General features: G+C 38.1%; 1 protein-coding gene across 1 annotated transcript; it reads left to right on the top strand.

The window, feature by feature from the left end:
- The first annotated feature begins 3,190 nt into the window (after positions 1-3,190).
- On the top strand, positions 3,191-5,294 carry LOC149283393 (cytochrome c oxidase assembly factor 6 homolog). The gene is made up of 2 exons (XM_089497623.1): positions 3,191-3,334; positions 5,199-5,294. The coding sequence occupies exons 1-2, from the start codon at positions 3,191-3,193 to the stop codon at positions 5,292-5,294; spliced, it is 240 nt and encodes a 79-aa protein (XP_089353749.1).
- Positions 5,295-13,549: the final 8,255 nt, after the last annotated feature.

Here is a 13,549-nt window from a genome sequence, read left to right as displayed (position 1 = left end):
CAGAGCATTTGCTCTCAAACAAACCTCATCTTATAATCAATTTTCCCAGGTGCCAGGTCGTCATGGCGACTGAGAATTTTGTCCTGGTGCCTAGGTGTTTGCCAGCCTGTCAAACATCCTCTACCATGCCTCCAAGGACACACAGGACCAGTAAAGTGATCTGTTGAAAACTGAAATGCACATGTTCCAACTTTGACCCCCACATCATCCTAAAACATGACATATCCATGTTTGTGGGATATTGCTGTACTGTGGGGTTGTTGCTGTACACAAATCAAGTACCTTTTTTTTTTCTTTCTCATATCCACTGCAAAGTGATTGTGAAAAATAGTTTTGTTACGCCAACTTTAAAGGGTGCTGTGTGTAATATGCTGCATTGATTCCCAGTGCTGTCTAGATTTTGAAAATGTTATGCACTTAAAATGAAATATCGGACATCTACTGTGCCCCAAAAAAGACATGGACCCAACAAAGTGATAAATCAAAATAAAAAATGAGCATGTTCCAATTTTAACACTGCATCGTCCAAAAACATGCCATACCCATGTATTTCTGTACACGGGAGTGTTGCTGAATACAATGCAGGAGTTTTTCCCAAACGTGCATGTAACGGCAAAAGAAATCTACTATTTTTTAAAAATGGGAAAAAAATACTACAATGTTTGGCACAGGATGGCACTAAAATGGTTAAATAAAAGGTATTAAAATGCACCTAGAAAAATACTTTAGGTTGTCCACGTATCCCTGCTCCGCACTTTTGGTTTTTCTAGCCGCTATTGAATCCAAACTCCCAGCATATTTAATTGTTTTAAAAACTACTACTACTGGAATTTCCAAAATCAGGACAAATATTTGAATATTTTTTGTTTGCTTTTTTCCCACTTGCACTGCCTGTGTATATTTTCTATTGGTGAAAAGGGCTTTTTTCTAGATTTTTCTCATATTAAATATATATAATTTCAAAAGAAGACCCCACTTGTCCTGAAAAAATACAATATATTTTTTTTGAGGATAAACTAAACTGGAAGATCACAGCTGAAAAAAGAATTAGCAAAAACACACGAAAATTGCTCTGGACCTGTAGCGTAAACAATGTAAAATAGCCTTGGTCCTTAAGCGGTTAATATATTTTGTGTTTATCAAATAGGGATTTCTTTCTATTTATCATTTTCAACTACTTTGCAAAGCATTATATCAGGAAATATGTGACTAGAGATACCTATAGAGTGTTTGCAGATTACTAGATTTAACCCCCGGGATGATACCATGCCATGGTGACATCAGAGAGGCTCCTTTAAATATTTTTATTTTTGGAGTTTGTGGGGGGTTTTGACAAGAGAACAATGTATTACGTCCTTTTATATTTCTCATCTCCATTTCATCGGATCACGCGTTGCCCAGACCGCCAAGGGGAAAGGTCAATCAAGGATTAATGATAAAGTGGAGATAAGATAATGACTGGAATAACCCTGCTGATGTTGAGAGAAGTAACATACAGGGTTAAATGCGTTAAGGCAATTGGGCTTTCACCCTCTGAGTGCTGTTTGCAATCTATGTATAGTTCTCCTCTTACTGTTAAGCAAAGTGGAATGAATATCGACAAATAAGAAAAAAAAAAAATTTCCGATCCATCCCACATCCAAGGTCTCCGTGACACACAAAATGCAGGATACCGGTGCTGGATCTACTGGCCAGCGAACATTGGAGGATTCATATTAAAAATATGATACATCGTGCATTTGTGCTACGATTTCTTTAATAACAAAGTAAAATTCCTTGTGAAATCGTCAAACCGCAGCCATAATTTTCTCTGGCAGAGACTTCCGCCAATTCTCCACATCACGTGACAGCCGTCACGTGACCGTGTGTCGCGTGACGTCACCACGACAGGAACTGGCATTTACAGTTTTCCCCGTCAAGGTGAGAGCGTGAAGCATGTTCTCCTTGTGCTAGATAATTGATAAAATACTGTGGCCATCGAACGATTTATGGGAATAACTGGCTAGCAATTTGCATTGCAGTGTATATTACTGTATTCACTGTAGAATGGTAACGTTTTCTTACAAATGAGGTGCAGGAAGCTCGATTTAGTGCTTCTGATAAGTGTGTATGATATATTATATATATATATATGGAAAGACTCACCAAAATGAAATTCTGAAGTACACTTTTACAAGCTTTCATCAAGTTTTGCTCAGTATGGGTATTACTTAAGACTGCTTTTTTTATATTAAACATAATATATTTGCTATAGGTTATGTACCCCGTACATTTGTCTCAGTTACCCAGAAAATTCCTTTTAGAATGTAAGCCCGTGAGCTGGGCCATCATAAGCCCACCATCCTTGCCAGGAAAAAAGCTGCCATAAGGCTTCATTGGAATCTCCCAGGCAGGTCTTCAACTCTTGTTGTATCTTGTGTATAGGTCACCATTGCTGTTCCTTTAAAGGGGGGGTTATATCTGTTTCTCTACTTTAAGGACCAGTAAAGATTTTTCTTTTTATTTACTCACTTGCTGCTTTTTTCGGAAATAGTTAAGTCCAAATGAGCCATGCTGTATGCCATAGTATGCCATGGCTGGACAAAGCGATGTAAAATATAGTAGCCCAACATAAATGGCTTAATATGCTTGAAGAATTAGGAAGTGATCAGCGTAACGTAGTACAAAAAGTTAGGCACTAGCACTAACATTTTAGGAATCGTGATGCCATGGCTACAGGACTCCAATCAGACCAACCAAAGCGTCTATACTAATGCATCTGGTACGTGTTCGGATGCCCGGTGATTGATGGAGTGATGTGGCTATGGGACTCTTCTATTAATCTGTTATCTGTGATATATTTTGTTACCCTACTGTTAACAATCTGTCATGCCTTTTTATAATGCTGAGATTACTTCAGTTGATTGCGGTTTCAGTGAACTCCCAAGAAGCATTCCAGTTAGAGATTTTTTTTGTCAGCCGCACTGGGTTTTCTGAGCTTGCAGAGTATGAACAAATGAGGCTGTAGCATCATCTTCCCATCTAAACAGATGTCCCCTTTCTCTTTCTCTATCTTGTGCCCTTTGTAAAGAGCATTTCCCAAGATCCTATACCACCGTTCCCTCCCTAGAACATTCATCCTGCTCCTGACAGTCATGTCATACAATTGTTTCATCCTAAAGTCTTTTGTATGTTTATTACAGTGGTAGAAATGGCCGCTCCCACGGCAAAGGAAAGAAAAGCATGTTGGGATTCTCGAGACCAGTACTGGAAGTGTTTGGATGATAATAATGATGATCAATCCAAATGTCAAACGCTCAGACATTGTTTTGAAAACCTCTGTCCGGCACAATGGGTATGTTACTGATAATAACTGATAAGACTGTCGCTCATTACTATTCAGGCAGAGCTCTGTTTTCAGGAGGAAGTTCTGTGTAATAAATATTTGTACATGCACTTACATTAACATTTTTCAAATGATGCATGTCTGCTTCCTTTCATCTTGTGTTATATTTTTAAATGAAAACACTGCACGTCCTAGATGTAAAGCAGTAGACGTATTCCCTCGTTGCCAAATAACTTTTGATTTGTCTAGTAATCCTTAGTAATCATAGCTGCCCGGAAGTAGAATATTCATTACAAGCCATTTTGGAATTGCTTAGTCCTCTAGACAAACACAACAATTTTAAATTGTATGAAAACCACTTTAATAGAAAAATAGATACTTTTCATAGAGTCCAAAAAGGACTACTGAAAGGGTTACAGGATGAAACCTTTTTAAATGTGACATAATATGGCTTTATTGGGAAGGTGGCTGATGCACTGAATACATTTGGAAAGCCCAGACTCTATTTAGCAGTCTGGGCGGCATGTGGTTGTGGGGATAGAGGGGTCAAGTTAAGGTCAGGCTAGTTTCCAGCTTAGGTAGGGCCAGAAAGTTCTGGATGCGCTCGAGCCGCTTAGTTGGCCGCGCCCCTTTGTGTTCAAGGGTGTCGCGTGCCACTTAGTTTAACCGCGCTTTTGCGTTTCTGAGGAGAAAGTGGGTCTCGCGCTGCGCTAAGGGCGGGAATTTGCCCTATAAATAGGGCACCTGAGGTGAGGTGTTTCAGACCTGCGGCGAACCGCTAAGCTGACTGCACTGACCTCTTGTAGCGTCTGGTGAGCGGCGGCATAGCGGGAGAGCCAAGGGTTGAAGAATGGAGGAACTTCTGCTGAGGCGCCCGCCCTCCCACCCTATGTTTATATATATAAAAAATAAATAAAAATAATAATAATATAATATTCTATGTCGTGGCTTTTATTGGGGTTGAGGTTGCCCCCCCCTTTTTGTTGTGGGCGAACCATTGGTATTTTGTGACTGTCCTGGCTTTAGGGCGGATGGTCTTTAAGTATTTGTTATGGTGGCACTCTGGGGCTTGGGCCAAGAGTGTATCATGGTTATAAGGTTTATGTTATGAAGTATTTGGTTTATGTTACAATGTAAGCTAAATAAAAGACCACGGCCTGTTTTCTCCATTTCTTGTTGTCAGTGTCTTTATTTATTTACGGAGTGTTTATGTAACGTATTTGTTTTGTACATATCCCTTACAATCACATGGATATTAGGAGGTCACAGGAGATAGTGGTTGCGCATAGTGGAGAAGAAAGTGACTTTCTTCTCCACTATCCGCAACCACTATCTCCTGTGACCTCCAAGTTATTTACCAAGCCAAGAAGAGGAAACCTTGGCGAGTGGGCTGCTGCTATTTATAGGACTATTTATTTTATTGCTCTTTTTATTGTTCTTAGCGCTTTTACCTTCCTATTTTGTGCTACATTTGGATATTAGGATGTGAACAAAGGACCAGTTTAGGGTTTTAAACCAGGGCGACAAATAGGTCTGAAGGGTCAGATTTCTCTGATCTTTTGCCTGCTGAAAACTTTAGTCACCTCCGACAACAGACCCTTCTTTCTTGTATGTCACCATTTAAATCACTGGTCTGTGAACCTTTTCCACAAGACCCAACAAGTTAGAATTAAAATTATATTTTTTGTTTGTTGTCAGTGATCATGTAAGCAAACTGTATATAACATAATGACAACCGTGCGCAGGGCAATATATCATTTTGTTAAAGCTTTTTTATTATTATTTGTTCATGTACTGATTTGTCTATGCAAAGGTTGTACTGGAGATTGTGTTAACTGCTAAACGGTATTTTTACTTCTTTCTTTTCTGGCAGATTAAATATTTTGACAAAAGACGGGATTACCTGAAGTTCAAAGAAAAAGTTCAAGCCGGTGAATTTCAGCCCCCAGAGACATCACAAAAAATATGATGGGCAGTCATTGTAAAGAGGACCCAAGTATCAGACTGAATATCATTACATTTGAGGAAAGTGCATAAATGTCACATTAGTGAACTTCTATAAAAACCATGATAAGTGAATGGAATGGAAAGTGGAATAGTAACATTACTTGGTCCTGAAAAACAGCTTCCTACCAAAGAACCGGAAAACCTTTTTTTAATATTTAATAAAAATAAGCAAACAAGAGTTACAGACCATTTCTGTGTATAATTAGTGACGAAACTAGAAAAACACTGAACTTAATGCCTAATAAATGACGATTGCAAATTACATTATTTAAATAATTGAAATGAAGTACATATGTAATGAACATACATTTTATAACATGTAAAACATGCGGTTAAAGGAACAGACCTTTTTTATTTCATGTGGTTGCCCTTTGTGTTATTGACCTGGGAGTGTGATTAAGAGGCTGGAGCTTCTAGAAAGAGGAAAGTGTTTGTGTCACATAAAAATGAAGCACTCCCTAAATAATTATAATTATCCAGAATGTGTGTCTAATAGTTAAGCTCCCGCCATATTATTTTGCATGTATGTACATACAGGGCCGGCCTTAGGGGTGTGCGGCTGCACAGGGCGCCATGGCAACAGGGGCGCTTGCCCGGGACTTAAAACATCGGGGGGGGGTTTTGTTCGTTTTTTTTTTTAACTTTATTTAACACAGAGGATGTTAAATAAAGTTAAAACAAAAAAACCTGGTGTTTTAATTTAAGTCCTGGGCAGGGCTGACGGCGTTTCTCCGTGTCTCTCCGTGAGTCCGTTGCGGGAATTATTCTGGCGCTCAGCTGTGAAGCGCGCAGAGCGGGAAGATGGACGCCTCCCACCGCAGGACTCCGGCAACAAGGTAAGTAAGGATAGGGAGAGGGGGTAGATAGTGAGAAGGGGCAGAGGGGGGGATTTCTTTCCTTTCTTTTTTGGGGGGGATGGGGGGCGCCAGAGGAGTAGTCCGCACAGGGCGCCAGAACACATAAGGCCAGCTCTGTGTACATATGCTTTAATATGGGTGTTTCAGAGCGCCAACCAACCTACTTTTGCCAACGTGAGTATATTCTGCTACGACTGGGAGTCCCAAAGACTTACTTAAAAAAAAAAAAGCCTATATATGACAGGGTTTATTTTAACAAACTTGTAAATTGAGTTTTTGTCTACTCTGAATCAGTTATCAATTCACTTCTTTATGGATTATTTAAAATCCTTAACTTCGAGGTTACAGAAACAAGTCTTGTTAAAAAAAAAAAAAAATAATTGTTCCTTTTTAAACTGCGATTACAGTACCAAAACATGATCATTTGTTTCCTTTTGTTTATGTAAGGGGTTTGAAGCCACATTCCCAAGTTCTAATTTTAACTTTTTAAAGTTTGTGCAACACACTTTATTAAAAAAACAAAAGAGGTATGATGTAAGACGTTAATTGTATTGGTAGGAAATATATACCTTCCATTTATGGTTGCTATATTTGCCGTTGTTTCCAGGACGCATCAAATTTTTACATTTTGCTGACCATAACCTACAGCATTATCTTGATGCATGTGAAATGTAGTTTCAACAAGCCAGGAATTATTTGTATTCTTGCCTGAAAACTAGTTGTTTTATTAATTGATAGTTGGGATGCCATTGCTCAAGCTGACATATTTAAAAATTGTTGTGCACCCAAAAAGCTATATTGATGGCATAGAATGGGAAGCGTTATTCATTCTCCCCATGCCAGATCACTCAAGACTTCCCTTATAAATGGAAACTTCACTTTTACAATAAAGGAGTGAGTGCTGCTGATTGGTCAGAGACTGATCAGCAGCCTTTAAAAATGTGGATACTGTGTGTGTGTGTGTGTGTGTGTATATATATATATATATATATATAATGAAAAATTATGCCTAAAAATCTGGTTTACAATTACCATCACCCTTAGCCAGGCTGATAAGATTGATGGGAGTTGTGGCCCACATATGTAGGTGCACAAAAGCAAAAGGCTGACATTCTTGGGGGAAAAAAGTTTTTTTTTCTCCATTTAAACTGTTTGTAGAGTGTATTTTCATTTAACCCTTTTCTTTATGCACCTAACTTGCCCTATTATATGTGTTGTGCAATCAAATGAGTACAAAAACCTATGCATATGGAGTATTTTGGTAATGTGGAGATGCAGCTCAATACATTTTGGTGTCTTGTTGCACGATAACTGTCTAAATGCTCCTTGTGGCATATCTTTTCAACAATATATAGTTTTGTGGATGTATTTTGAGCTGGTAGCTAAAAATTCCCAAGTAAGACATAGGCTTCAAAAAACAAAATTTGGAGATTTCAATATTAAAATTTTGGAAAAAGCGAAGAGGCATGTTCAATTTTGTGCCCTGTATCTTACAAAAAACATTGAAAAAACCTAACATGCATAGGCATATTTTTTAATCTCAAGAAACTAAGAATGTATTTTGGTCAACTGATTTAGGGACAATTATAGCAAAAAAGTACTCTTTTCTCTTAAGTATTTTCATTATTTTAATATATTATTCATACATAGTATTGGGCTATAAATCTAAAATGGTATCTATGGTATCATAGATTTTCTGTCCTTGAGAAAACAATATATAATTTGTGTGGGTGTATGTAAAATTACAAAGGAAAGTCATGGTTGAAAAATATAACCGTAAAAATGAAAAAAAAAATCACTTGGTTTCTGGGTACAAAATATTCCCAATAAAAAGGGGTTAAAACCATTGTATAAATTATATCGCTGAAACAATACAGTATGGATACAATTGTGTCTATTTTATTATTTACAAGATGTTTGTCAATATATGATATTGAAGGTCATTAATAAATAAGATTAAGCTTTATGGGAAACAAACAAAAATGTATTCACAAAGAACTGACAGCACCATCTCCTCTTAAAGGTGCTGTTCCACGTACACAAGACATTGCGGTCTCTGTTATGGCCAAATAATAATCCCTAATGGATAGTTTTAATCACATAAAAACCACGCAGAAACTTTTAAGCATTTTTAGTTTTTATGACAACAACCTATTATTGCCCATTTTTGTGTAGTATGACAATTGAGTGACAAGTTAAGAAAAATGTGACCTAGCAATACCTGCCTTTGTGAAATACTTATTAACTCTTGGCATTTGATGTGTGCAGTTCTAATTGCTTTACATAATTACATTCAATAAATTGAAGTTGTTGAGGATAGTCTTTTGCACCAGATTATATCAGAGGTAGCATGCATATCAAATTGTGTTTGTTTGCCATGACATTGTTTCTTTTACACATATAAGCAGTCCGGTAGAAAAAAACAAATAAACTGCTAACATTAGGCATATACAATAATTTCAAAACTAAAACCTTTAGCAAAAAAATGGCACAGGAAACCACACACTGCAATTTATGTTCAATAATTTACATTGCATGACGGCTCATCATTGTTGAAGTTGTCAGGAATAATTCCGGCATGAACAATGACAACTCCTTTGAGCATTTGAAGACATTTGTAGCTCCCCAAAACAATAAAGTATAAAATAATCTTAAATTGATCACAGTACTTTGTCGGGGAGCTATAGAGATTTAGTACGCAGTTTTTTCACCCTAGTTATCTTCATAGCTAACCTTGATGGTTATATTGCCACAAACCAATGTTGACTTCTTGCCGGAAGGGACTGTAGGTAGTCTGATTTGGTAAGATGTGGAAGAAGGCACTTGCAAAAATTGATGTGGTAGATCTCTGGGGTTTAAAACACAACTGTGTTCAGTTACTCTGTGCGTTTCATTAGGGGGGACACTTAGTTGATTGTACTCAAGAAACTGGCCAGGGATGGCTTCATCATCCTGTTGACTACTATGCCTGCTAGGAACAGGGCTGGTAGAAGCATCTGAGTTTTCTCCTGGATTATGTTGGTCACTGGAGCAGTGGATATGAGAGATGCCTGTAATGTTAGAACTTGTCCTTCGGCGTTGCAATGAATGGGGGACATTTTCTAAGGAAACTCTACTGCAAACTTTCCTTAAAAGAACTTTTAATGCTTTTTGAAACCGTTTGCTTAGCAAAGCATATAACAATGGGTTTAAATCAGAATTAAGTAGCATAAGCCAATAGGTTGTAGTAAGGACTGGCGAAGATATGTTGGTGGTGTTTTGTAAAGTTGTGGCTCCTACAGCCTGAATTATATTTAGAATCATATAAGGCACCCAACAACATATGAACACAACAACCATGAAGATAACACGTAGGCGGCCACTGCGATCCCTTCCATAGAAATCATTTTCAGCAAATAAACCTCTCTTTATGTTTTTTAGACAATCTGGATTGAAGCTGCAGACACTCTGACTGTCACAGGAACGAGGGTCTGTTAAAAGTTTGCAGTTCACAATATAAATTAATTTTGAACACGTTGGCTTCTCCACATCAGCAATTTTCTTCCTTGGTGAATTTTTTTGCAGCTGGTTTTCTAAAATCCTGATTTTTTTGGCATGCATTATAGCTATTATGACTATCCTTATGTAACAGTAAATAAGCATGGATGCCGGTAAGAAAAAGGAAACAGCAGAGAAAAACAGTGCATAGCTAGTGCTGTTGGCCCAGTCTATGGTACAAGTGTACTTTGAAGGAACATACACCAGCCGACTCCATCCTAACAAGGGAGGACAGCAAGTAAGTGCAGCCTGAACCCAGATCCATATGATAATACACAGCGATCGCTGAGTTGTCCATGGATTGTCATATTTCAGGCAGTCCACTATTGCCCAGTAGCGGTCCAAGGACACTGCTGCCACGCTTAGGACTGAAGCAGTGCAGTATACAGAAGAGACGTAACCCACAAACAAGCAAAGTTCCTACACAAGAAAAGAAAGTGTTTAATGTGAGCTTCAGAAGTACCATGTAAAAATAATACTACTTTATTAAGAATATTACTCATCCATTGCATTTTCTTTTTTTTTTATATTTTAAAATCACATCATACTTTATGCATTCATAAAGGTGCAGGTGTCTAACATGGGACAAAAGCAGACTGGGGATAATGAGGTGTCCCTGGCACTTTAAGGCTGGCTGACACCAAATGACGTAAGTAAAGCCAAAGGCTTAATATGAGAAGCCTCACATTACATTTTTATGCTTACGCATCATGTGGCCAGGAATATCCAGCCATGGTCATATACTGCAGCACCCTATCTGCTGCTCCAGTATGGAGCACCAGGCATTTGCCCGATGGGACCCCATAGGCCCCGAAAACATCTTCCAGAGGTAGAGGTCTGTGTAGGCAGAACACTAAACACATTGGTGAACACATTGGTGAACACATTTCCTTCACAGCAAATAGCTGGGGGGGTGGGGAAAGAGCCAAATACCAATTCTGCAGAATCATCCCCATGCAAGGGGGGCACTACATCAAGTTAAAGGGACCTCTTAGCTACCGTATGCATTAATGGCTGGAATACCCTTTTAAAGACAGCCCTGTTTGCCTGAAATACTTTGAATCCTGTGGAAAGATGTGTTACCAGAAGAGAGAAAGACAAAGGAGACAGAAGAAAAGGAAGATCTGTCCACTTTCCCTTATTTGCATGCTGTGACAGGTCCCCCTTAATGGTAGTTTTGCGTACGCAAAGTTACTTGACAAAGAAGGCCCAACAAGACCATTTACTTACATTTATATTGCTCCACTCATCATACAGAAGGGATAACGCTACAAAGGGCATTACACCCAGGCCTACAAGGCAGTCACTTATAGCCAAGTTGATAATGAAAAGTGAAGTCACTGAGTGAAACCCTTTAGTTGCGGCAATGACAACAATGACCAGTATATTTCCTGAAATAAAATGTACAAGACATGAGTAATAAACAGAGATGTATATAGTGTGATTGCAACAGCACTATACAATGTGTGTAATGCATCTGATAAATCTGAAACAGTTAACTATGACTCACTCCCAGTCCCAATGAGAACAAACTTTGGAGTCAAAATACTACATCTCCACTTACCTTGCACAAAATTGAAATATTCCTTGTGCAAAGTTCAGGATAACATTCCATCTTAATTATATCATAATTATTCTGCCTCACCGACTTTAGTTCTTGTTTTTATTGTGATCTACACAGTTCAGACTTTGATGCGCCACTTTCACACTGTGAGGTTAATGTGTAAAGATCAATTATGTTACAATGGTGTGAGAATAATACTATCTAAATGCTTCTGCTCCATTGCCATTTCACACCATCAGTGCAATATAAAAGTAGACTAAGTGTATTTGATTATGGATTCTCAATTGCCCAGTAGAGAAATCATCATAATAATTGCAGCACTACTAAATCTGATGGCACTATATAAAACAAATAATTATAAGGTAAGAAAACTACTTTTTGTGGCATCTGACTTGTATGTTTTTTTGTCCGGTAATTTTACAGATAATAGCTGATAGCCTTAAGTTTAGGTGTTCTGGAAACCAGAAACCAGGTGTCATGTCCATACTGCAAGTAGTGGTCAAATAGTAATATATATTTTTATATAACAATGTAGTCATTACATTTCGTAATATCAATCACTCCATTGTTTGTTGGTGTGTGTGTAGATTTAACTTTCAGCATTTTATATAATTGACTTTCTTGTTTTAGGCAAAAGAGAGTTGCTTGTTTCAAAACCTCTGAAACAAAGATAAAATGTACAAATCTAGCTTTAGATTTTTGTTTAAAACTGGGAAGAAAGAAAGTCTTGTGACTAGTTATTAAGCAGAAAACATAATAATAAGGTACCAAGCCTTGTACAAAACTAAACTGAATTAGTGAAACTCCTTTTCTATGGCAGAGCCCCCTAAATAAGTGATTTATACTAATTTATTAGATAAACCACAGGTACAAAATCACATTATTTACCATTATAAGAAGTTAGACATACCAATTTAAAGGGTTAGAATTTGGGTAAATGTAAAAAATATGCAGTATCTAGATGCAAGGTGTTGTTGGATTTCTACAACAGTATTGAGTACATAATAGGTCATCACAACTCTGATCCTTTCCACAAGTGCTTCCCTTTAAATACCACATAGGAACATGATCAAACTCTCCAACACTCACATCATGAATACCCTATGCAAACATGTTCTATATCAGCATCAGATCACTTCATGTAGGCTGTTTGTCATAACAGAGTACTGATCTACTGATCTACCTTACCAGGGCTTGGTGACACACTCATTGTACATACCTTCCAGGATTGCTAATCATTATGAACATCAAATCTGAGTATGTAAGATTTTAAAGCTCTGGACTATATATACAACTGGAATGGTTAAAAGCATGATGCACCACTGACCTGCTACAGCTCCTATGCACATAAAGATGATTAATATCTCAAGGAATATACGCTCCAGGCCTGTAGATCCTCTTTGACCAATGGAAGCCCCATGTTGTGTTGTCATGTTGCTTTGCCAATCCCACAGAAAGCTGCTGGTGCTATTATATACATTAGCGCTGCTGGCGAAAGATGACTCCATTTCCCCTTTAGAAAATTTCCAGGGCAACTGTGTTCCTGACTGTGCTGAGAAAGAACTATCCATTGTAATGTTTTCTGACATCCTCTCAGGGAACTGAAGTCATTTTCCTGAAGAAGAGGCAGTGGTAGCCCAAACGTTGTCCACAGAAAACAGAATGGTCACAGACAGGTGATTGGTAATGCTGACACTTGTTTAGATTTTGCAGTCAGTAAGCTGGAGAAGGTGACCTGATCAGCAATCACTTGGGTAAGCCATGCAAGGTAGCAAAGAAGGAGGAGATCCATCCCTGGGTTGTGCAGATGAAGGGAACATAACAGTGATGCTAATTCCTCGAGTACATAGGCATGTCAAAAAGGATAAATAACAGGTATTGAAGAAAAAGTCAGGAAGGAGGTTATCTACCTTACGTTTATCCACCATGAAATAGTCACTTAGAAACTATATCATTCGGTGCACGGATGAGCGAGAGAATCTAGAAGAACTCTTGTGTCAGACTGGACATAAATCTGGAGTCCAAAGGGACTATAATAGGAGAAGAAGGAAGTCTATGACACTGCAAAAATAAATCAGGGACTGTGTGCTACTCACCCATGTTACTGGAGGTACTGAGAAGATGCCTGTTTGCATCCAAAAACCATGAAGCCATCTTCTTAACATCCACAAACTTCATTACCAGATATTGACACTCCTTTCCCAAGCCTCTGTTTAGATAAGGAAAACATCTAGTTTGAGCCACAGCAACCCTCATCGG

The sequence above is a fragment of the Sceloporus occidentalis genome, unplaced genomic scaffold, assembly GCF_023333645.1.
Source record: "Sceloporus occidentalis isolate IW3139 unplaced genomic scaffold, rSceOcc1.0.p SCAF_105, whole genome shotgun sequence".
Lineage (NCBI taxonomy): Eukaryota > Metazoa > Chordata > Lepidosauria > Squamata > Phrynosomatidae > Sceloporus > Sceloporus occidentalis.
The sequence above is the reverse complement of the archived record's forward strand: the minus strand, read 5'-3'. Positions and strand labels throughout refer to the sequence as shown.

Excerpts from the sequence above, each read along its gene's own strand:
- LOC149283393 (XM_089497623.1), top strand. The coding sequence starts at position 3,191 with ATGGCCGCTCCCACGGCAAAGGAAAGAAAAGCATGTTGGGATTCTCGA. Across the intron at positions 3,335-5,198 it reads ACCTCTGTCCGGCACAATGG|ATTAAATATTTTGACAAAAG; the intron begins GTATGTTACTGA and ends CTTTTCTGGCAG.